We start from the raw sequence: 23,603 nt of genomic DNA, 5'->3' as shown, positions 1-23,603 counted from the left end.
GATGGAAAAAGATATTGCTTTGATGGACCTAGAAGGTATTTGAGTCAGACAGAGAAAGATAAACACTATATAATTTCACTTATATGTGAAATCTAGGGAATAAAAAGAACAAACTAATCAAAAACAGACTCACAAATATTGTAGACAGTTTGGTGATGAACAGAGGGGAGAGGGTTTGGGGGCTGGGAGAATAGGGCGAAGGGTTAAAGAAGTACATATTAGTAGTTGATAGTCGGTCACGAGGATAGGGAGCATGGCAATGGGAATGCAATTAGCATTAATACGTTGACTAGGTGGAGGGTCGGTGGGGAGCAATTGAGAAGACCATTTTAGGAACCATATAGATGTCTAACCAATGTACTGTAGAGTTGAAACTAATTAAAATAAATAAAATTTTTAAAGGATGTATAAATGTCTATCACTATGTTGTACACCTGAAACTAATATAATGTTGTATGCAAACTGTAATTGAAAAGTAAAAAATTATTTCTGAAAAAAAGGAATTAGCAGACCAAAAAAATGAGGCCAACTTGTTTTATACTATCCCGCCACCACCTGCAATTGACTATATCAGATTTTTCTGGAAAGTGAGGGTAGAAGAGGGTAGGTTATATAAGGAAGATTGGTTGAAAATCTGTTTAAGAAGCAGGTAGGTGCCTATATCCCCTACTCTATTCTGGCAAAAGACTAGAGATTTGTTCCAGAGAAGATAAAACAGAAGGTTTAGACTGGAAGATACCAGGTGCGGTAAGATGCACTATACTACAACAGAGGGATGAAATGAAAACTCTCTGAATAAATGTCTAAATCTCTTCAAACATTGAGATGCATCTGGTGCTATCAATTTCACCTTCCTGAAGAAATCTCACGTGGCAGCTTTTCACCTGCTCTGGACTGGTTACTCTCTGCATGAGGCAAACAGCTGCTTGCTGGGATCTTTCTTTATGTCTTCTTAGGAAGGAGTAGTTATATTTCTTCTTGTTGCCTACATCTTCCTTCTTCTCAGTTTACTTCATCTTTTGGTGGAGCACATCCTCCAGCAGCTTTCTGAGAAAGGGAGTATTGGTTAGCTCTTGCTTTAATATGCTACATAACAATCAACCACAAAACCTTAAGTATGCATCTAGCCTTCAGCCAGGGGACTAGATTCAGCTGGCCTTCCTTTAGACCAGGGTCCCCAATCTCCAGGCCGCAAATAGGTACCAGTCTGTGGCCTATTAGGAACTGGGCTGACAGCAGGAGGTGAGCAGTGGGTGAATGACCAAAGCTTCATCTGTATTTGCAGCTTCTCTCCAGTGCTGGCATCACTGCCTCAGCTCCATCTCAGATAATCAGGCATTAGGTTCTCATAGGAGCCTGGTTTTCATTGGTTCCTGGTGCCAAAAAGGTTGGGCACTGCTGCTTTAGACTAATAATTCTGACAGGTTATAAGAATCACCTGGGATGCTTGTTAAAAACACAAATTTCTGGGTCCCTCCTCAGACTTTCTGATTAGAGTCTCCAAAGCAGGACCCTGGAAATTAACAAAGCCACTCAGGTGATTTTTGTCACCAGGCAAGTATAAGAAACACTGCTGTAGATGTTGGTTCTGTAAACCCAGGTCTTCAAAATCTTCTTCAGGCAGGCATACTGGAGCCACTTAGGAAGTTTATGAAATACAAATGCTGCTGATTTTAGTGACAAAGATGTGTCATGGGAATCTGAAGATTTAACTATCTTCCCTCTCTAAGGTGATTCTGAAATAGACCCAGGAGCCAAGGGCCAATGTGTTAGGAGACAGTGTTATCAGTTAATTCAACTAATATCTTTCATCATTTTCCACTGATTTTGATCTTTACTATGTTCAGGATACTCCTTGTTATTTATAAATCCACTGAGGGAGAGAAAGGTGGGTAAGTTATGACCCCTAGCTACTGCAGCTTCTGTCTGGAGTGAAAGACAGGTATACAAACAATTAGCTATAAGACATTGTTAATCAGAGATCAGTATATTTGAACCCAATCTAATTAGGGTATCTGAAATTTCGGGAGTTCCCCTGGTGAAATCTGAAATTTGTCCCCATACATGGAGGGCAAGGCGAGGCTGAAGAAAGTAGCAGGACACTCCAGATTGGCAGGAGGCAGGTTTAATAAGCAAGGGAACTTATGAGACTTGTCCTGAGCAGCCAAAAGATGAATGGATCTCTGCACCTATCCACCAGACCTTAGGAGTTTATACAGAAGTCTTAACAGAATTCAGTCACATATACAGTCCAGATGGTCTCGATAACATTACTTTCGCAAGGCTGTGTCTTTGAAGTAGCTCCTAGTGCGGGAAGAGTGGGAGGAAAGTACATTCCAAGAACAGGGGAAGGGACGAAGAGCTTCCAGTCGCCCGGGACCAGCCTTTGGGTCAATCAGCAGTCACGTCCTCTCAATGATCTTCTCCAACAGTATCCTTCCAATTGTCCCATATATACTTATTGAGTGACAGTAAGTATTGTGTGGATGGAACACTTGACACTCCTTCAAATCCAGAGATGACTTTGGGGACATAGGCTGACTTTTTGGTGGTTTAATTATAAAGCAATCAGAATCATGGTGTCTGGTTCTGATACCGTGTCCTATGCTTTTGGAAAATCACTTAACCATCTATCATCAGTCCCTCTGTCTCTTTCTTTTTCTCTCTCTCTCTTTCCAAATGCTGGTGATATTTGGAAATATCAGGACATTTACTTAAAATTCTATTTAAATTCATAGAAAGTTACTGCCCCACTCAGAGGGTATTTGGAGCTGTTTCTGGTCTGTTCTACTTTCTTCTTACATTACTCTCACTACCTATGTACCTATCTATCATCTATCTATCTATCTATCTATCTATCTATCTATCTATCTATCTATCTATATCTATCTATCTGTCTATCTATCCATCTATCTATCATCTATTCACATCTACTATATATAGAGCAATAGATATCTGTATCTGTATCTACTCACTGTATGAACATAGTGAGAATAATGGGTGTGTCTTTAACAAACATTCTTCTTTTGGACTTCAGAACCAGGAAATTAAATCACCTTGGCTCAAAGGGTGTCTAATTGCTTTTGTCACTGCTTCTGTCTTTTCTCATGTTACATTTATTGTGGCTTCTTAATTCTATATTACAACCTCTTAGCTCAAAGTTCCACTATCATCTCACAATAATTTCTTTGTCTCTTAGCTTACATTCTTAGGATAAAATCTAATTGCCCCATTTCATCTCAGTTTGGGCAGAGTCTTTACACTAAAGCACATCATAAGCTCCTCGTCACACTATAGAATTGTACCTTTGGGTTAGATGCCTTCTCTCAGTCTAATTAGCTGTTATGGAAGATGGGTGGAGTGAACCTTAAGTAGCATGCAAGTCTGCCCTTTTCAAAGCTGTGGATGGAACATCTTAAATTAAAGTCGAGTGTGACAGAAAACTCACTGGATATATTGATTTCACAGCCCTAACTTCCCCACATCCTGAGAGACTTCAGGCAAATCACTCAATACTGTTGTGTTTCAGTTCCCTCATCTGTAAAATGAGTATAACCATACTGTTACACAGGTTTGCTGTGAGAAGTAAATGAGATAAAAGGAGTGAACAAAGCTTTGAGCCCGTTACATGGCAGGCCCTCAATAAAGAACAGCAATTAACATTCAGACGCAATGCTAAGTGATTTACAATAGTTAATCGTCTTAACTCTCCAAACAAGAATTCTACTATTTTCATTAGATCTGACTTTCCTGTTGGTCGAAGAGCTTATGAGGAGTAGAGTTTTGTCTGTAAGCATACTACGCTTTTCTGCATTTAACATTTATAGAGGACCTATTAGATGCAAAGCTTGAGGAATGCAACATCAGCCACGCTGGAGTGCAAAGCGAAGAGAAAGTGCCTGAGGGAGATGAGAGCCTAAATGAGAAGTGACAGCATCTAATGTAAATCAACTAGACCTGTAATTTGAAAAGAGTTCAGTAAAATAGTTAATCAAATGCCAAGTTGCCAAAAATCTGCCTTTTTGCCCATCCATCTTTCACGCTATTTCTCAAATGGTTTCTAGGTGCTAGAGGTGCTAGTTACTTCAGAGACAAAGTCTCCCTCACTCAAACCCCCTTAAGAGAAAAAGGGTTTGTGTTAAGTCCACATGGACTCAACCTGGATCAGAGGTCTTCTAGGAGCCAGCACCTCTATCCATTACCACGGCCGGCATGTTCTCACTTAGCTGCCTGGCCCCCTTTCCCTACCAAATGGCCAAATTTGTCTCAACCTCGTAGACTTTAATTTGGAAGGAGCCAGTCTGGCTGGCTTAGTAATGACCATAGTCCCTATTGGCCAGAACCATCCCTTTAGGCTACCTCAGAATCCTGTATGTGGATGGGCTGCCCTCGATCAGATCCTCTGATCCTTCTCATCCAGTCACAGTCGACGCTGACCAGTGCAGGGTAGCTTCCCTGTGCAGGAGCTGTGGGCAGGTCAGTGTCATCTAGCAGGAGAAGTGGGTGTGGAAAGTACCATGTCTACCTGAAAGACAGTTCTGACAGACATATTTTAAAGAGAAATTGAGTTGTGGTACTCCTTTTTTTTTTAATCATCCATTGCTTTTCTTAAATTCTTTGGGGTTCCCACCCATCACCTGTGGTAGAGTTTCCAATAAGCAACACTTGGAGGCTTCATGGCCTCCCCCAGAACTACCAACTCAGTAGCATGAAGAGCAGAGCTAAGCACTTGCTTTATTTATTTTTTTTAGCAAAGCTCCCCCAAAAGGTGTCTTATTCATCTTCAATAGCTAGTTTGCTAGCTGAAAGGGTTAAAGTTTAATAAATGTTTGATGCAAATATAACAGAATTATAAGATTTTCTTAAACTATCACATGAAAACTTCCACCTACTTTCTTCTTCTCAAAGATCTTCATTTCATGCCAGTTTTCTTGGTTCTCGCCCTTGGGGGACACTGCCAGCTCAGCTCCCAGTCTCCTATCCAGCCTAGCTGGAGAAAGGATCAAAGCCCCAGATCTCTCTCTGTCCTCACTGTCCTTGCAAACACTTGTTCAGCACTCAAGTCTGTAAGATCATTCTACAATCCACAAGCAGAGAGTGGGCTAAGTCCAGATCCGGGGAGGAAGGTTTCTCCCAATGGAAACACAAGTTACTGGAGCATAGTCCTACAGGAAGATAATAGCACGAGACTTTGCATCTCCTCTTGAAGCATCGTATCCCTGTCTTTTCAAGAACAATCAGGATAAATTTGCTTATACTATGTGCATAGGTAAAACAGCCCAAAACAGATCACACGATTTTTCCAGAATGATCTTTAAAAAAAAAAAAAAATACAGTGTTGATAATCTTCTCTTTTAAAAAAAGCCACCCTCCAAAAATTAACTAATAAGCTAACAAACAAACAAACAAACAAACAAATAATAAATAAAGCTATCCTCTCATAGCCCCGCATTGGTTAAATGGCAAACTATATCTTTGTACCTTTCCATGCGTGTTCCCCATGTTTGGACACCACGCACTTCTAATTGGGAATTCCTTACCATCCCCCAAAGATACAACTTAGCAGCAGTTGGCAGCTCCCCGCAGAGCTGGCCTTGGCCTCTCTCCTCGCCTTGCTCCCACATGGCAGTGTGGCACAGTGTCAGTGCAGCACACCACACTTACATGGCTAACACAGGAAACCTGTCCCCACAACAAGCTGTGGCACTGTGTATTAATAATTTACCACCTCTGTGCCTTAGTTTCCTCATTTGTAAAATTTGTCGCTACCCTGTAGGCTTGTCCTGATATGTTCTGTAATATGAATAAAGTTCTTAGAACAGTGCCTGGCACATAATAAGTATGAAATGTTAGCTCTACTGTCAGCAAGCCTAAATGAGTTTCTTGTTGAACAACTACATGATCCTGGGTTTTCTCTAAGTCAGGGTAGAACTCAGCATAAAGAAAATCAGGGCAACAGCTTTTTACATCATGGTTTACAATCTTTCCTACATGTAGGGGTTTAAAACAAGGAATTCCTACACTCGCTTTCAAGACTGCATAAGCCATAATGTGTTTGTAGCTGACGTTCTATTTTTATTCTTTCTTTGAGGTAGGTATATTAGTCAAACTAGGGAAAGAAGATGAATATCAGCTCCTTCGTAATGATGACTCACATTTTAATAGGCTTGCTCATTTAAAAAAAAAAAAAATTGTCTTGTCCCTTTCCTCTCCCTAGAGCATGAGCAGAGATATAAAGTTGAGTCAAATTTATAATGTGCTTCTGACCTTATGAGAAATAAACCCTGGGGACAAGCACAGGTTTTCAAGTTGTCTAGTTCCTGTGAAATTATAATGGGTAGGTTTGGTTTTAGAAGAACTGTCAGTTAAGTGAGCTTTTTCCCCTACAGTATGACTAATAATGGCAGTTATTAAAATTGAAGCTAAAATACCTAGAATTAAGATTTTGGCAGAATACACAGACATTCCTAAGTTCTGAACATTTTAAGTACATGCCTTGATGAAATATTCACTTCTCACTTAGATTTTAAAAGCAAGAGGTAGAAATAAACGACAGAAATAAGAGTTATATGACAAATGTAGCTTAAATGCTTTTCCTTCAATGAATCTTAAAATTAAAATTAAGATAAGGAAAAAAGTGAGTTGAAGATCAAGATTGAAAACACCTTAGAAAATCCTTGAGGAACTCACTTATGAGTATTTCAGGCAATTTAAATTTCCTGGGAAGTTTGTTCATTGTGAAGATATAATACTCATATTTTTCACTGTCAGGGCTAATCTTTCAAATCTGGCACAAGACTAAAAGTGAAATGAGTTCACTTAACCATTTTTTTTTATGTGGAATTTATCTCTAGTTTCCCTCTGGCTTTGCAAAAACAGGCCTGCCCATCACTGACTCACGTGGAAACCCCTGAATCAGTGAGGTCAGTGTCTCCTTCCCACATGGGCCCAGGAAACCATCACTACAGACTAGGCGCCAGCTGGCTGTGGAGTGCTGCTTGTATGCTTGCTTACATTTTTACTTAGTTCTGGTTCAGAGTGGATGGAGAACTCTAGGCCACATGGGGTCCCTTTTGCCCTATTTGGCTATACATTCTACCCAAATACAATGGGAAAGAAAAAGAAAAAGAAAAAAAAAGACTATCTAAAGCAGGCCTTGCTTTATAAGGGACAAAATCTTCCTCTGCATTTAATTAATAATCACTCTAGTTCCACCTCTTACACCCACTTTGCCTCTTTGCCTTAGTCCCTGTGGATGTTAGTGGTCCTTTCATCTACTAGTCTCTCATGTGGCATGGAGTATTTGTCTATTAACCTTACAGAGATTTGGGTTTGTATCATAACATCTATTCATTAATCCACTTTTGTAATTATTATCATTGTTCATGAAAACCTAAGGCATAATTTCCTTTAAAGATCTATCCATTCCCAAAGCCTACTTCCTCCCCCTTTTTCAAGTGACTCAAAGATTCTATTTTTAGACTAATAAAAAAGACACTTTGGAGAGTGTATAAAGATCTAAGAAAAAGTCTCTCTTAAGTATATTTACTTATTAGTAAAAATGGTCCATTTTCCCCAAAATGTAACTGATAAAGTTTTTTGCCCACAAAAAATATTATACAGAATAAAAGATGTCAAAAAGATGTTTAATCTTAAATATGCATATATAATGAACAATAATTAAAAAGGTGAAGGATTTGTGTTACTTTTAAGATGTTATAAAAATTAGACAATTTGAAAAGGCTCATCAAGGCCCTTTATTTTTCCTTTCCTATGAGCATTTTCCAAAGGTAAGTGAACCTTTTTTGCAAAAGGACTACTAATGTCACATACCAGTAGGGGGCACTAAAACATTGCTTTTAAATGTATGAAAACAGCGAAAAAGGACTTTTTGGTAGCTTTTCTCCTACCTCTTAACATTAATTGGAAAATGGTGGACACTGGCAAGGGAAAGCACACAGTACAATTAGAAGATCAAAGCTAAGTTTGCAGAGAGAGAAACATTTTCTGTGTAAGGCCAGAGTGACAGCTATGTTAAAACGTTTAGTATTAGTGAACATCTCATGGATACAATACTTTATGCTAGTTCTCTGACATAAGGACTATGGACAATTATGAAGGGGGAATCCCCCAAGCAAACAAATGACAAAACTCAATTGCACATGGTCTGCTATATACTTTGATGGTGTAGAATATGTAACTTTAAAATCCTGGAATTTTAATAGCTTACAGAATGATATTAGTTTGGGCATGGACTTGAGGTGTGGCAAGAGTATATGGTGAGAAATGGCCAGATGACGTTCTTGGCTGTGGTTGCCACGTTTACCTCGGCAGGCTGGGCTTCTTGGGGCCCTGCTGTCTATTGGCCGGGACAACTAATACTGTGAAATAAATGAACATCTGGTCCTAAAAAAAGTGAGTCTGTTGTTTCTTGAATTGTTTCAATGAGAATGAGAGGAAAAAGCAAGCCCATGCATTTCCCTGTGGCTATGCCACACACCTAGAGAATATGAACTGAATTTAGCCTGTCCTTTGGCATTTTTGTCATTTGTTTTGCAAGTTTTAGCAGTGTGGAAAGAAACCATAAGCACAGAAAAAATTTCCTATGGCTCTGAATGTGTTAAGATATATATCAAAAACAGGGCCCAGCCCAGCTAGTCTCCAGTGACTTGGCGCTCTGTTCCTGCCCACATGATGAAAGCTCCCTCCAAAAGGTAATTCAGCAGCACCCGCTGAGAAATGATTTAGATCCAGACATGGGAGCTGAAAGGAATGCAAGTAAGTGTACGTGGGGAGTGCCGATTTCCAAAGCAGGTTCTCAAGAGTGTTTCTTTCCCCATTCGGAGGCCTGTGTTAATATCAAGACTAGGAAGCAGTTCTTTTCTTCCTTCTTTTCTTTTTATTGTATCTATTTGAGAAGATGGATGTTAGTTGAACCTATTGTGGTGATCATTTCACAATGTATGCCAATCAAATCATCATGCTCCATGCTTTAAACTTATACAGTGATGTATGTCAATTATTTTTCAATAAAACTGAAAAAAGAAAAAACTAGGAAGGGAATTAATTAAATGTTATTATCCGCTCAAACAGGTGCACGGCAAAGGCATAGACAATGCTGTTGAGACCAAATCTCCGAGTTGGGAGTGACTGACTGACAACTCATATTATTGATTTTGATTTTAAAAGGCCCAAACTGTGGGGGGCCTGGGAGAAAGCCCGGAGGTCATGGGGAGGACCAGTGTGTACAATCTTGGTGGACTGGAGCCAAGACTGGAGCCAACACTGGCATATGTGAGGCCAGCTCCAGCGAAGGCTGGTCCGATGTTTGGATCCTTTACGGCCATGTGGACCATTGTGGGTGAGGAGCTGGAATGCATTTTGGGTTTCTCAGTGTGGGAAGGAGGAACTTCACACGGGTTCTGCAGGCTCCTGCAGGGTAGATCTGGTCTATGCTTGCCTTAATCCATAGGCTGGCCTTCTGTTTTTTGCAATTGGCCTTCCTAACAAATGCTTTTCCTCCAAAAACTCTGTTTTTCCTATATATGATATTTCTCAGGGCTCTCTAGAAGCCTAGGAGAGGTGGGAGAGAAGAGCTCCAGGGGCTGTGGAAGGGGGAGTGAGGACTCTTTCTTTTTCCCATTTTTACTTGCCCATAGGACTGTCTGATGAGGACAAGGGATGATAGAACCATGTGGATGGGTGTGGCTGAGCCCTCATTGCAGGGCATATATAGGACCAACTGGAAGGGGATATTAGCCCTCCATGGAACTAAGGCCCTGTTGGGTTGCCACTCAGCAGAAAGCCTCTCTATCTTAAAAAGGACCCCTCTGACTATCTTAAAAATAGGAACCTCAGACCCTGTAAATATGCTCGCAATGCCAGGGGCTAACTGCACCTGCAAACACTATTATATAATTATCTCAGCTGACCCTTAGGACAGGTGGGCATTATCATTCCCATTATTCAGATAAGGAAATTGCCTAGAGGGATAAGGTGCTCTTCTCACCACTTCCCATTGCTGTGTTTTGGGATGGTGAAGGAAAGGGTAGGAAGTATCTGATCTACTAACTGAAGAAGCCCCATGAATTATTGGTTGAGAACAAACGCGCTAGACAAGACTGCCTGTGTTGGTATCCCAGCTCCCACACTTGCTAATTAAGGGACTCAACCACCCTGTGCCTTCATTTCCTCATTTGTAAAAGAGTACCTCTCCTATCCAGTTTTGTGAAAATGAAATGAGTTTATATAGTAACAGTGCTTAAAACCATCACCAACACATAGTAAGTACTAGATATATGTCTTCCTCTAGTAAAGACCATTCTGCTTGTTCATAAACCATGCATGAGCAGATGGATTTGGTTGAGACTTTGGCTCTCAAATTAGTGCTTTATTTGCTTAACTGCTTTTCTGAGTTACGGGCCTTTAGTTCCTCAATGGAATGTTAAAAATCTAACCTAAACTTTGAAAAAACATAACTGATCATTTAGTCAGTGGATTAGTTTGCCAGGGCCGCCATAACAAAATACCACAGACTAGATGGCTTAAACAATAGAAATTAATTTTATCGCAGTTGTGGATGCTAGGAATCCAAGATCAAAGTGTTGGCAAAACTGTTTTTTTTCTGAGACCCCTCTTCTTCGTTGGCAGATGGCCACCTTCTCACTGTGTCTTCACACCATCTTTCTTCTGTATGTTTACTGTCACCCCTGGAATCTCTGTGTCCAAATACCTTCTTCTTATAAGGACACAAGTCAGACTGGATTAAAGCCCACCCTTACAAACAGTTTTAACTTATTCACATCTTTAAAGACCTCTTTTCCAAATACAATTACATTCTCAAGTTCTGGGGGCTTCAATATATGAATTTGGTGGGTGGTGGTGGTGGGGAAACAATTTAGTCCATAAAAGTCAGTTCCCTCAAATACAAAAAAATCTAGGTGCACTCATGTCAATGAAAGAACACAATAGGTATCATTTAAACTTTAAGTTTTCAAGGGAGAAGCCGAGAGCTTGGGAACAGTCTAACCTAAAGTGGATACTAGTGGGAGTGTCATCAGATGACCACAAGTATGTGTGGGCACCAAAGAACGCTCAAGATTTTAAGTTGAGTAGGACATTATGATTTTAAAAGTTCCCTGGTTTCTCTCTCTTGCTGTTCTCTGCTGGCTGAGAGAAGAGGGAAAGTGGTACACGGGCAGTGGAACAAAGGGAGTGTGGGCTGAGGAGAGCTATTTCAGGAACATGGATGTCTCCCAACCTGGGACCAACTCAGGAAAGGCCTGTGAATACCTCTGGGAAACAAGAGAAAGTACTTGAGCCATTATAATCGCTTTAATAATTTTTCCATCATGACCCATTTAAAAATAATATTTCCATTATGACCAGTTTAAGAATTTATCAGCAAAGATAGCTAAGATGGCCCTTGTTAACAGAAAAAACCTTTCACACCTTTAAATGTTTTTTGGTAACAGTTACATTACAAATTCTTACCTTGACTGTGTAATTTTAGCAACTTCTTTTCTTTTCTTTCTTTCTTTTTTTTAATTTTAGGTCCTCCTGATTTCTAATTTAAGAGGTTTCCATGGTTCTCATCATTTTCTGTTTATTAATGTCTAAGTTGTTGTGCATTTTAATTGGGCTGTGAAAATAAGGTGAATTTACGATCTTTTAATAGATTCCTGGTGTGTATGCATAGCAACATGAGGGCATGCGCACGTGAAAACACACACACACACACACACACACACAGACACATAGTTTTACAGTACAACTGCCAAGAATAACTAATCTAGGAATAACTGTAGAATCTGATAATACAGGTGGTGTTTCTTGTTAGAAATAATTTATCTACATGAACAGACATGAATCTTTTTAAATTTTAACAGTGAACATTAAAATTAAGCTACTGCCTCCTTCCGAAACAAGTATTTAATGTTTTTTTTTTTTTTTTTTTAAATCAAACCTAGATAAAAAGATCCAGTACTTAGAAGTCATTATATTCTAATTCCCTTTAAGGAGAATACTTAAGTTTGCTATTATTGTTCTGTATTTTTTTTTTTCTTAAGAGGGTTAATTTTGTAGGACTTTTTGTTTTCTCTTCATGAGAAAGTCACTTGTCTCCAGTTTCTATGTTTCTTCGAGGCAATATCTAATGCTTACAAAACCTGTTGGGGGGTTTGGTTTTTAAGAATTTCACCCCGAGAGAACCACAGAAACCCAAAGACTACATAGCAACAATTCTCTTGTGCAATTATTTTAGAGAAATTTGCTCTATTGTTAAAATTTTGAGCTGCTTTCCATGATAACATTATCTGTTAAGCTGAAGCTGAAGCTGCCAGTACCATCATCAGCTAAACTCCCCAAATGAGTCAGCTAACTTTATTTTTAACTGCTTTTTAATTGCCTGCTTAGACTATCAAGAATAACATAAAAGCATTTTTAAAGTCTTCGTATCAAGGTTTTTGTATATTAGACTACATCAAAAGGTGGATCAAATGTTCAGAATCCTCAAGTCATTTCTCTGTGTTTTTCTTTTAAAACTCAGCTGTAGAACATGGATAGACAGTAAAAATCCCTGAGATTTGAGACTTTTCCTAAATTCTCACTATGACATTCCATGCATATTATACACATTTCTCTGACTTTACAAAGACTCATCTGAATTTTGAAAACCAGTGTTCATAATACTCGAACAGGAAGGAGCCATAGTAGGATTTTGAACAAATATCAGTGATTTAGAAATCAGGTGTTTACCTAAGTTAAAATAATTCATATAGTAACAAAATCTACCCACAAGGTTGTACCAATGTCAGAGAACAAACATTTTATCCTGTTTCAAAGTACTTTAAGACATTATTTTAATCCTTATAATATCCGTTTGAGGTATGTAGGTGGCAAGTCATACCAAGATAAAATTCAAAATGCAGAATAAATTGAACACTACTTAGGGAATAAAAGAGCTTCTAGATGATCATACTTTGTTGATTTTCTGCTTTTCTTGTAAGATCCATTGGTGATTTTGCTTTATCATATTTTGCAGGTAGGGCCCACATCATGGGATACTTATTAAAACGGCTGCCGTGATCTGTAAGAGAGCCACTGTGTTTCCACTGCTTTGTATTCATGTAAGTCTTGGCTGGAGATGACTGAGGGACCAAATGGGTGTGCTTTCATATCCAGGTGGAGGCATTCTGCTCCTTTTCCCACCCCACCCCTTACCACTAGGCCTTGTTAGGCTTCTAATGTGACTGTGTCCACAATGAAAAGTGAAAAATCAAATTAAGCATCAACTATGTAGCTATTAGAGAAAGAACATATTTGGATGATTAACTGATTTTACTTGGTTATCATACTAAAGTTGGCATTAATCTTCAACATCTGCTGATTCATATCAGTTGGACATATTGGCTACTGGTCATTAAAACTAGGACATCTCAGGATCTTCAAAGTACAGTAGATAACAAGTCAATGTTTGCATAACATTCATATATACTCTACATAAATGTTAATTTATAGATAATAAAACAGAAAAATTCTTTTATAACTTTAGAGACAAGTGATAAAAGACTATGGTTTCATTTTCCACATTTCTGTTTAAAGAAATATTATTGCATTAGACGAAATTATCTAATAAAGTTGCAGAGAAAAAAATACAAAAAACAAAAAACTAGGCTATCTCCTGGAAATGGGAAAACTCCAAGGAATGATTTTCCTTTTGTGATTCACTGACAATTTAAACTGTTCCTGGCTGAAAGGAAGATAGGCACAGATAAGTTCTTCTGACGAATACTGGCCTCTAGTCTGTGGTTTGTAGAGGCTGCCTATACTTCTCTGGTTGTGTGAAGCTGAAGACAGGAGAACACAGCCTAAACTCTTAGCTGAAGAATGTTTTATTCATGCTTTTCATAAAACTGGGGGCATTGAGATATGATCTTACCCTATCCCCACAGTAAATTTTTCTAAAGGTGCTTTAAAAATATTTCTGATATTTTATGCTTACGTGGTGGTAAAGGGGGGCGGGGTGGGGGGGCACTTTCCACTTTGAAGTCATCTTCAAAATGGAGACGAACCCATGAGTTTTGTTTGTTTGGCTTTTAATTTTGTTTATTAATAGCTTCCACCAATCCCCAGTAGATTTGGCAACAGAGCTAGATTAAAAGTATTGGAATAAAGCCCTTCGGGTGAACTGTAAAATCGATTTATTTGTTCTAATCTAACTTCGAGCTTCCGAAAGGTGAAGAAAGGCTTTTTTAGATAAAAATCCAATGCTAATCACTTTCTTTGGTGGGGCTAGAGCTCAATATAGCTGTTGAACTTGCTTGGATGTGCCTTTATTCAGGATAAGGAGAGTTTTAGAAAGAGTTCCAGATAAGCAGACCAATCTGGAAGGTAGGTTACTCTTATTGTATTCAGTCTGAGCCTGTTCAAATAAACAAGAAATGCTAATGACTTGAGATCCCCAACATCATTTGTGTGATAGAAATGCAAACATCAGCATTATTATTGTTATTTATATTCTATCTCTAGGCTTCTTTGATTAACCTAAACTGAACTGGTTTCTGGCGGAGCCGATTACTGACAATGATCCAACACCCCACCCCCAAAAAGCCCAAATATTAATCTTCTGGAAAAAAAGTGAATCATCAAATTACATCTGGTTAATTTCTAGTTCTTTAGAAACATCCCCAACATTTTACAGAGGCAGAAAGTATAATATTAAACATGAGATGAGCTCTGGATTTTGATAATAGTAGGTTCATGATGATTATACTTAGATAAGCTTCTAAGATAAGACCTTAGGTAAGTTTCTTAGCTCTTTGTACCTCAGTTTCAATTTCTGTTAAAACGTGAATCATAGTAACTCCTACATTTTTGGGGTGGTTTTGAGGACTGATTTAGGTAATAGCTATAAGTGCTTAGCTTATAGTTACTGCTTAAAAGACATTCTTTTTCTTAACACTGGGGCATAAGGAAAATAACTTTTATGTGAATATTCTGATTCTGGGTAAAAACATATTTATGGGTTAGAACTGAAAACATTTTAAAACAAGAGATATATACTTATATTTACCAATTTATATATTATCTTGTTTCATATGATAGATAAATATGGAAAACAGGAGAAAGGGATCTCACCAAGCCTAGTCTTGGAAGCCAGGCTGGAATCTTCTGGAGTGCAGGCATGCAATATAGTTGTCGTGTGTTCTGTTTTCAGTTTATGTTCAAACACAAGTTGTTTAAAAGTATGAGAAAAATCAATTTTTCCTCCAGCATGATATCAGACATCATCAGCTAATTAGAAAGTCCATTTTTAAATGTTAAATCTTAAACTATAGGCTATTTCAGTGTGTTTCAAAGGCTGTATTTACCACAAAATGGAAACCTGATATCCTGGAGAAATACTCCCTATTTCTCTATGTTTACTCTCTGGCACTGCAGACTTTGCATATGGGTGGGCCCTGTGAGTCAGCCAAATCTGAAATTTGATAAACTCTTACCTCTTGTTTTCATACCATAACTGACACAGTCAGTGACTATCCCTACCATATTAAAGACACATGTATTGTAACTACACAGTCATTACATCTTGTTATTGATTTTTATCAATAAATGACAAGCAACTTGGTTACTATAAAGTGCTAACAGTTTTTTCACTCTTACATTACTGTCATGGACTCACTTAGTGGTTTGTTTACAATCACGTTTGACTCCTTTTCCTTATGTTATGGAAATACGGTAATTTGATTAGAAAAAAACTGATTATTGTAAAACAGCAATTAATTCTTACTGCTTAACTTGAACATTCATACATATTAGTTTTCTAAGTAAATAAGTAAAACGCCTTGTTAAACTTCCTTTCTGCCAAAAAATGTACTACCATCTGTGTTCTACATGGCAGCATTTTCTTATTTAATACATATGTCTCCCCTCCCCCTTCCTTTTTGGAAGCATGTTAGGAACTTTAATATGACACGAAACAGAAATAAAATAGTGAAAACACATTGTGTTTCAAGTGAGCATGAATGCAAAATTCAGATTTGTGACATTCAAAGAATTTGGAATTTCATGTTTTCATCCATTAATTTTGTGGCAATTCTATGAGTACTTAATGTTAGAAAATTTTTTAATTGTAATGTGTATACATTTGGAGTTTGAGAGTTGTTTTATTATATCAAAGAAAGTTAAAACCTAGTGTTTAAAATAGGTTGAATTTCATCAAATAGTCCGAAAACTTCCAGTTAGAAGAGGTAATGTGAAAAGCAATGCAATAGAAAGCAAAAAGTTTTGGCCTGAATGCTAGGAGGCCCAAATTCTGGTCCCAGCACTTCACTAACTGTACAGCCTTGGGCACATTATTTAACTTCTCCGTGTCTCTGCTTTCTTACCTGTACTATGAGGGGTTTGTGTTAGACCAATGACTATTACCTTTAAATCCATCACTCAGATACAGCAACTGCTATCACTCTTAGCTGACAGTAATGCCTTACAACCTTTTAAATAGTGCATCATCAGCACTGTTGCAATGTCATTACAAATTCTTTGTCCACTTTATTTTAAATGACTACATACATTCTACCTTACAAATATGCCGTTATTTATTTAACCATTCTCTATTGTTGGTCATTTAGATTCTTTATAAATATAGTTTAGAATTCTTGTAGAGACCCACAAGTAGTCTCTCACTAACACTCAAAGTGAAGGAAGAGTTTTTCAAAGCTGAGAAACATTGGCTCTTCATAACAGAACTGAAAATATTGAACATCTGGTTCATGACTTGCCCAATGCTTCTCCCCAGTTACAGACTAGTAAGCATCATTTTTATCTGTGAAAGAAAAAAAATAACAAAACCTGATGTAGACTGTATCTTTTTTTCCATTTGGAGCAAGATTATCTAAACACCAAGGCTTTGTGGCCAGAGTTCATACTCCAAATGCCTGTGGATGGTTCATTTATTTAGTTTTTCTACCTCATTTTATTATTTTTCTTCCAAATGCTGCTGACGATATTTCAATTTAGCAGTCCTTGTATCCATTAAATACTTCTTTTATGTGTAATTTCTCTAAAATATTATCAATACACATTGCCAATTATTTAAGAGTAACAAAGTCTTAATTCTGACATCAAATGTCATATAAAGGGAAATAAAATTAACCACTTATAATCTCAAGGAATTTGCCATCAAAACAATGTACTCCAAGATGTATAGCACCTGGCTTACACAGTCTATAAATATTTGTTGAGTGAACAACAAAATCCAAAGGAAATTATCCCTTTAGAAAAATGATTATGTCTAATTACTATAATACCATTTAATATGCCAGCTTTCAGGACATTGGTTTAAGAACCCAAAGCTGTGTTTTTTTCAAATTATTATTTTCTATATGCAAAATGAAGAAAGGCTGTTTTGACAGCAGTACCTCTTAATAAATTTGGACAAAATATTGGAAATGGGCAGTTATGGGTTATTTTAGACTTAAATTACCTATTTTGATTAGTAAGAATTTAAGCCAGAGATCGGTGTGTTGATGGTGAGAAGTAATTGCAGAAGTTTCTGCCCGAGAATTGATCAAAAGAAACCATCCTTCACTTTTCCTGTCAAGGATGATGGCCATATTACTCCAAAAAACAGGCAGAGAAAAGAATGCCACACTAGTTTGTGAGATGCGCTCTGTGAGAAAAAATTTCCTTTTTTATTTTAATTATCATTAAATATGTGCCATTAGAAAAAGCCTTCAAAGCAAACAGCTACCACAAAAAATACTAACAGGGAAATGAACTTTTTCATTTTTTATTTTAAGCAGAACTAGTGCCAACCTAAATACTTTGGCATCCTTCAAAGAGAAAAGGTTTATATTTTTGACTAAAAAACACCACTTTATTGTAATCTTTTAAAAAATCTTTTTTCTTTCATTATCTTATCACCATCGCCTTTTTGTGTCTGCTTTTTAAACCTTTTAAATTAAAACTTCATTCATTTGAGTCCATCTAACTAAAATTACTAAAATCTGTGGGATCGACTGGAGAACACACTACAAAATTTTATAGTGGTTATCTCTATATTGGGATTACAGAGTATTTATAATTTTCCAACTATGCATTGAAATTCTTGATGGGAAAGCAATAGATTGGAGTTCTAGCCCTGGTTTTGGGCCATAGGGCTTTGGGAAAATCAGTCTCTAAGTGCCTCAATTTCCCTATCTATAAATCAGAAGGGGACACCAAGGTGATCTCAAAGTTTATTTTCAACTGTAACATTCTGTGGGGCTAGCTGAAAAGAAAGTTTAACTTGCTACAACCCTTATGAAGGGCAATTTTGGCAGCATGTCTCAAAATTACAAATGCATTTAACTGCTGACCCAGTGATCTCTTTTCCAGAAATTCCTCCTATAGATATACTTGGTACAGATGCAAACTGAGTTATATATGATTATTCATTACAGAATAGTAAGCCAAATGTTTACCAGCACTCTATGCTTTAGTAAATTGACAGTTTAGTAAACTGATGCAATGACATGGTAGGCAGCTATAAGTACCTTTGAACATACATTTTTAATTTTTTTGAGCTATGTGTCAGGGACACTAGCCCTGTAGGTAATTTTCCTGCTTCAAGTCAAATTTTTACAAAAGAGCAAAATAAAGCAAATTATGACATTCAAACAATTAGGCAGGATAGCCCATATTTCAAGGATCTGGGCAAAATCTGTTACAAAATCCCCTTAACTAAATACTCTCCTCTGTTTGAGGCCCTGAAAAACCAGAATTGAAATGAAGGTAAGGCCAAATTTGCAGCTTGCTTCCTTTGCCAAGAATGATCCACTAGGGCACCGCCTATTTATAGGGTGTGACCATCTGGATTGGGGGGTGCCTCTGCATAGTGTAATTGGAAAGGCTGAAGGTAGCAACAAATCGACTTTATGGCCTTCCTTGGAGCTCATCATCTGGGTTACTGAGGTCCCTAGCATCTGGCAAAAGGGGCCAGAATTGTCCAAATTTGATAATAAACACAAGAGACCACACCAGAAGGGGTGGGGGAACTAACCCTATCCTCAATCCACCAAAGCTCCTAACCCGCACCCCACCCACCCCCCGGTATCAGTAGAAAGCTGTTGTGGTAAGTACATTATGAAGAAATTGGGGTCTGGACTAGGAAGATGAGAGTGAGAATGTAAAAGAAAAAATAAATCTCTAAGTCTTCTAACTTTTGTAAAAGAGGCCTACTTTTCTAAAAAATGCCATTTTCCCCCCAGTTGAATAAGTACCTGAAAGAGAGGGTTTTTGTTTGTTTTGTTTTGTTTTTAGAATTGGGAGCTGTCATTTTAGACGAGATATTTAAAACCCTGTCAATCTTCCATCCAAAGTGATCCCATCCCTCTGAAAGGAAATGCCTTCCATATTCCTCCTAAAAAAGCAAAGCAAAGCAAAACAAAACAAAACTTGAAAACTGTTTCTTCTGCTCCCTGAGACACAAGGACCATTGTCTTCCTACCTTTGGTCCCACTGATCTCCACAGGACGTCCTGGATAGGGAGCCCAGATGGAGAAAGGTGGGCCGGGGTGGGTGGGTTGACTGACGCACGCGGCAAGCAGCCTGAAGGAACCTGGAACTGGGGCAGAGTAGTGCCCCAAGGCTCTTGAGTTTTTACTCAGCACCTCATAACTTCCATTCAAAATAGCAAATAAATTACGAGCAGTTGAACTTCATTAGGGATAAGAAATAAAGTGACAAGTGCCTCACTAAATGCTTTCCTCAGACCACTTCCCCGCCGTCTCAGGATTGTCTTGGTAGACAATATGAGGATCTCGCTCAGAAGAGGTTCCCACGGAAGGCATGAGGTTTAGGATGCTTTTGGAACTGTGTGTGCATGTGAAATAGGACTATATTCACCATGCCAAGCCCTTTCCCCTCTTTACTAGTCTTTTGGGTCAAGAATGGAGTGAGTAAACCCGGATGGTGGCTGTACAACTGGCCCTGGGCTAGACCGAACCGCAGAGGCTCAGTTAAGGGGTACAGACAGGTGGGTTCCTGGCGCGTAGGCGGCGGGAGGGTGCTCCACGCGCGGACTTGACCGCAAGGGCCGCTGCGCGCTGGGGAGTGTGTGCGGCCTGCGCGGGGGCCGGGGACTTGACAGATCGCAAAAAAAGAAAACACCAAAACAAAACCCAGTGACTGCTCCACGTTTCTTTGCAAAGAACTCGTGGGTGGAGTCCAGAGCCGGGCGACTGAGTAAAATTCTGTGAGGCCGCCTCCGCCCGCCCACCTAGCGCCCCCAGCACTCTGCGAATCCCCCAGCCTCCTCCTTGCTTCACCCCACTTTGGGCCCGAAGCAGAGGTCGAGGCGAAGCGAGGGACTTGTTCCACTGGTGCTTCCCGAGTACGAGGGTTTGCTCCTCAGTAGTAAACAAAGTGTCGCTGCCGCCTCCACGCTGGTTTGCCTCCTAGCAATCAAACACTGAAAGGGCGAGAGACTCACAAAAACATCGAGAATTACCAGAAAATAATAACAGAGCTCCAAAATAAAAATAAAAAGAGAGCGTGTGAAAGAGAAAAACACCCACTACCCCCACCACCAACCCACTGCCACCTCCCCGTGGAAAATCGGTCCCGGCCCAGGCTGGCGTCCACTGGCTGCCTGGGCGGCGGTGCCGCGCGCTCATTGGCCGCGCGGGCTGTCAGTCAGGGGCGGGCCGGCGCGCGCGCCGCTGCGGGCGGGGGGTGGTGGCAGATCCCGTAAGTCCGGAGGCCGCGTAGTAGCTACAGCCTCCGCCGCCGCCGCCACATTCAACAGGCAGCAGCGCCGCGGCCGCGCCGCCCGTGAGAGCGAGGGGCTCGCGGCGTCCGTCCGTCCTCCAGTCCGCGGGCCCTGTCAGCAGGAGCGCGGCGCCGGCGCCGTCTGGGCCCGGCGACCCTGGCCTGCCGTCCCGTCGGTGCAGTGGACCCGGAGGAACCTGGATGTTGATGGACTCGAGAAGTTAAGTTCTGGGCTCGCGCTTGCACTCCGCCGCGCCTTACTCCCGGTTTCCGTCTGCTGGCAGCAGCGACCTCGCCGCCCCACCCCCCGCCCCAATCTCGGACCGGCTCTTCGCGCCCCCTCTCCCTTGCCCCCCGGTGCTGCGATCTACCCTTTCTTGGCTCTCCTGCGGCTGGGGGAGGGGCAGGGGTCACCATGGCCGAAGCGCCCCAGGTGGTGGAGATCGACCCGGACTTCGAGCCGCTGCCACGGCCGCGGTCATGCACCTGGCCGCTGCCCAGGCCGGAGTTTAGCCAGTCCAACTCGGCCACCTCCAGCCCGGCGCCGTCGGGCGGCGCGGCGGTGAATCCCGACGCCGCCGCGGGCCTGCCTTCGACCTCGGCTGCCGCTGTCAACGCCGACTTCATGAGCAACCTGAGCCTGCTGGAGGAGAGCGGGGACTTCCAGCAGGCGCCCGGCTCTGTGGCGGCGGCTGCGGCGGCAGCTGCGGTGGCGGCGGCAGCGGCCGCGGCAGCTGCCGCTACCGGGGGGCTGTGCAGTGACTTCCAGGGCCCAGAGGCAGGCTGCCTGCACCCGGCGCCACCGCAGCCCCCGCCGCCCGGGTCGCTGTCGCAGCACCCACCCGTGCCCCCAGCGGCCGCGGGGCCGCTCGCAGGTCAGCCGCGCAAGAGCAGTTCATCCCGCCGCAACGCGTGGGGCAACCTGTCCTACGCCGACCTCATCACCAAAGCCATCGAGAGTTCGGCTGAAAAGCGGCTCACGCTGTCGCAGATCTACGAGTGGATGGTCAAGAGCGTGCCCTACTTCAAGGATAAAGGCGATAGCAACAGCTCGGCCGGCTGGAAGGTAAGTGGCCTCGGGGCGGACCAGGAGTTGGGGCGCGGGGACTTTTACCTGACCCTGAAGTCGCACTGGGGCAGTTGAGGGGGCGGCAGTGCAAGTTTGCTTGTCCTGAAAGTGCGGGGCACGCTGGCAGCGCGTGCAGGGAGCAGGAGAGAAGTGGCGGATGTGGGTGGTGGGCTTGTCTGGAAGCGGCTGGGAGACGCGAATAAGTGCGCGCGCTCAAATGAGTAAGAGTGGGACGGGGTACAGGCTCGTTCGGAAACTTAGGCGAGTGAAAAAAGTTCGCCAAGAAGTGGACATTAAAAGCAGACAAAAAATTTCGCCAGTGTAAGGAGGAGATTCACTGGGAACTGCTCCCCACGGCCCAAACGGATACTTGCTGCTGCTCCTTTCCCTGAAGGACTTTGCGGGTGAGGGCGGCCCCTTTCCGCCCCCCGCGGCGCGCGTCCCCTTATCCTTGGGCAGAGCGGGGTAGCAGTTTCCGCTGCGCTTGGCCGGAGTGGTCGCGGCCTGGGCCATCCGAGCTCTGCTAGCTGGGGACGGAGCTGCAGGTGGAGGGGACAGGCAGGGCGTGAGCCAAACTATGGGGATTGGCCGAGACTTTAGGAGGCCGGTGTGCGTTTTGATTTTATCCGAAGTGGTCTTGGGTGCAGGGGACTGACTGGGCGCGCCGAGCCCGAGGTAGCGCATCCGACACGTGCAAAGCGGTAGCCACCGTCTGCAGAGCCGCGGCGCCTGGCGGTGCGGGGCGAGTTAAAGTTCAAGTGTGACCCTCGGCGGAGCGGAGGCGGGAGCTGGCGGCGGTGAGGGAGGGGCCGAGGGTGCAGGAAGCGAGCGCCTTTAAAGGGCCAGCACGTCCTGGCCACGCGCAGCATACGGCTCCGCCGCTTCGTAGCGCGGCTGTCACTTCTCTAAGCTTGGAAGTGCCTCCAAAGTTGGCCAAGCCTGTGGTCCGAGGTCTTTAATTAGGCATGGAGAGGCCCTCCTGGGTGACTGGGGTTTGGATTTGTGTATCTTCTTTCTTGCTTTGCCACCTAGGGTTACCGAAAAAGGAGGTGTACAGATCCGAGGGCCAAAGCCGGGGGCTTTGCGACAAGTGTTTTAGGGGTGTCGGAGTGGAGGTGCGCATCAAGGGGAACCAGCAGGGACCTCCTGCCTTGGTGCAGGACTGCAGAGGAGGTGCTTCTGGTCCTTTTTGACTTTCAGAGAGACCCGGAGAGACTCACGGTGGGGGCAGGTGAAGGGCCAGGGGCACTCAAGACAATGGGGAGGCTTGCCGGGGATCCATCTGCCTTTTGGCCCCCCCCTCCCCCGAAACTGACAATGTCTCACTGTCACAGGTGGAAGAATCAATGCTAACTAAGATTCTCTGGTTGAGCCAAGCTCCTTCCTCACCCCTCATTCTGATTGTATGGCCTAATAAGGATAATCATAGCCTGTATGTATAGCATAGACTTTGCTGCACAGTTGTTACACCATGGTGGTTTTACATACAGTGTCTTCCTTGTGGTTATTGTGTGTCAAAAAGGTTAAGTTATTCACATCTAATTGAATTGAAGTTCCTGGAGAAGGAGCCAGGATTTCATTTTTTCCAAAGTGTGTTTTAGAGTAAAGTTATAACTTATAATCTCATTGCTAGGCATATGTGCAATTTTACGAAGTGTATTTTAGAAAGATAAGTTGGGATTGTCTGCCAAATCCTGTTCTACTTAACATTTGAGTTTAAGTACTTATTTGCTCATCTATTGATCCTACTTGAGCTATGGTAAAGCATTTACCATTAAAAAAT

The 23,603-nt window shown here is 41.6% G+C and overlaps 1 protein-coding gene across 2 annotated transcripts in view; it reads left to right on the top strand.

Moving 5' to 3' along the window:
- The first annotated feature begins 20,740 nt into the window (after positions 1–20,740).
- The window catches only part of FOXO1 (forkhead box O1), an 83,545-nt gene continuing 80,682 nt past the window's right edge, over positions 20,741–23,603 (top strand). The window contains exon 1 of one of the 2 annotated variants that reach the window (XM_036228516.1): positions 20,741–21,817. In XM_036228516.1, the coding sequence (XP_036084409.1) occupies positions 21,167–21,817 (651 nt within the window). In that variant the 5' untranslated portion in view covers positions 20,741–21,166. The remainder of the gene's footprint in view (positions 21,818–23,603) is intronic. The other variant, XM_016120004.2, reaches the window with a different exon arrangement.

Source organism: Rousettus aegyptiacus, unplaced genomic scaffold (genome assembly GCF_014176215.1).
Source record: "Rousettus aegyptiacus isolate mRouAeg1 unplaced genomic scaffold, mRouAeg1.p scaffold_m13_p_11, whole genome shotgun sequence".
Taxonomy (NCBI): Eukaryota; Metazoa; Chordata; class Mammalia; order Chiroptera; family Pteropodidae; genus Rousettus; species Rousettus aegyptiacus.
This window is presented reverse-complemented; position numbering and strand designations above follow the sequence as displayed.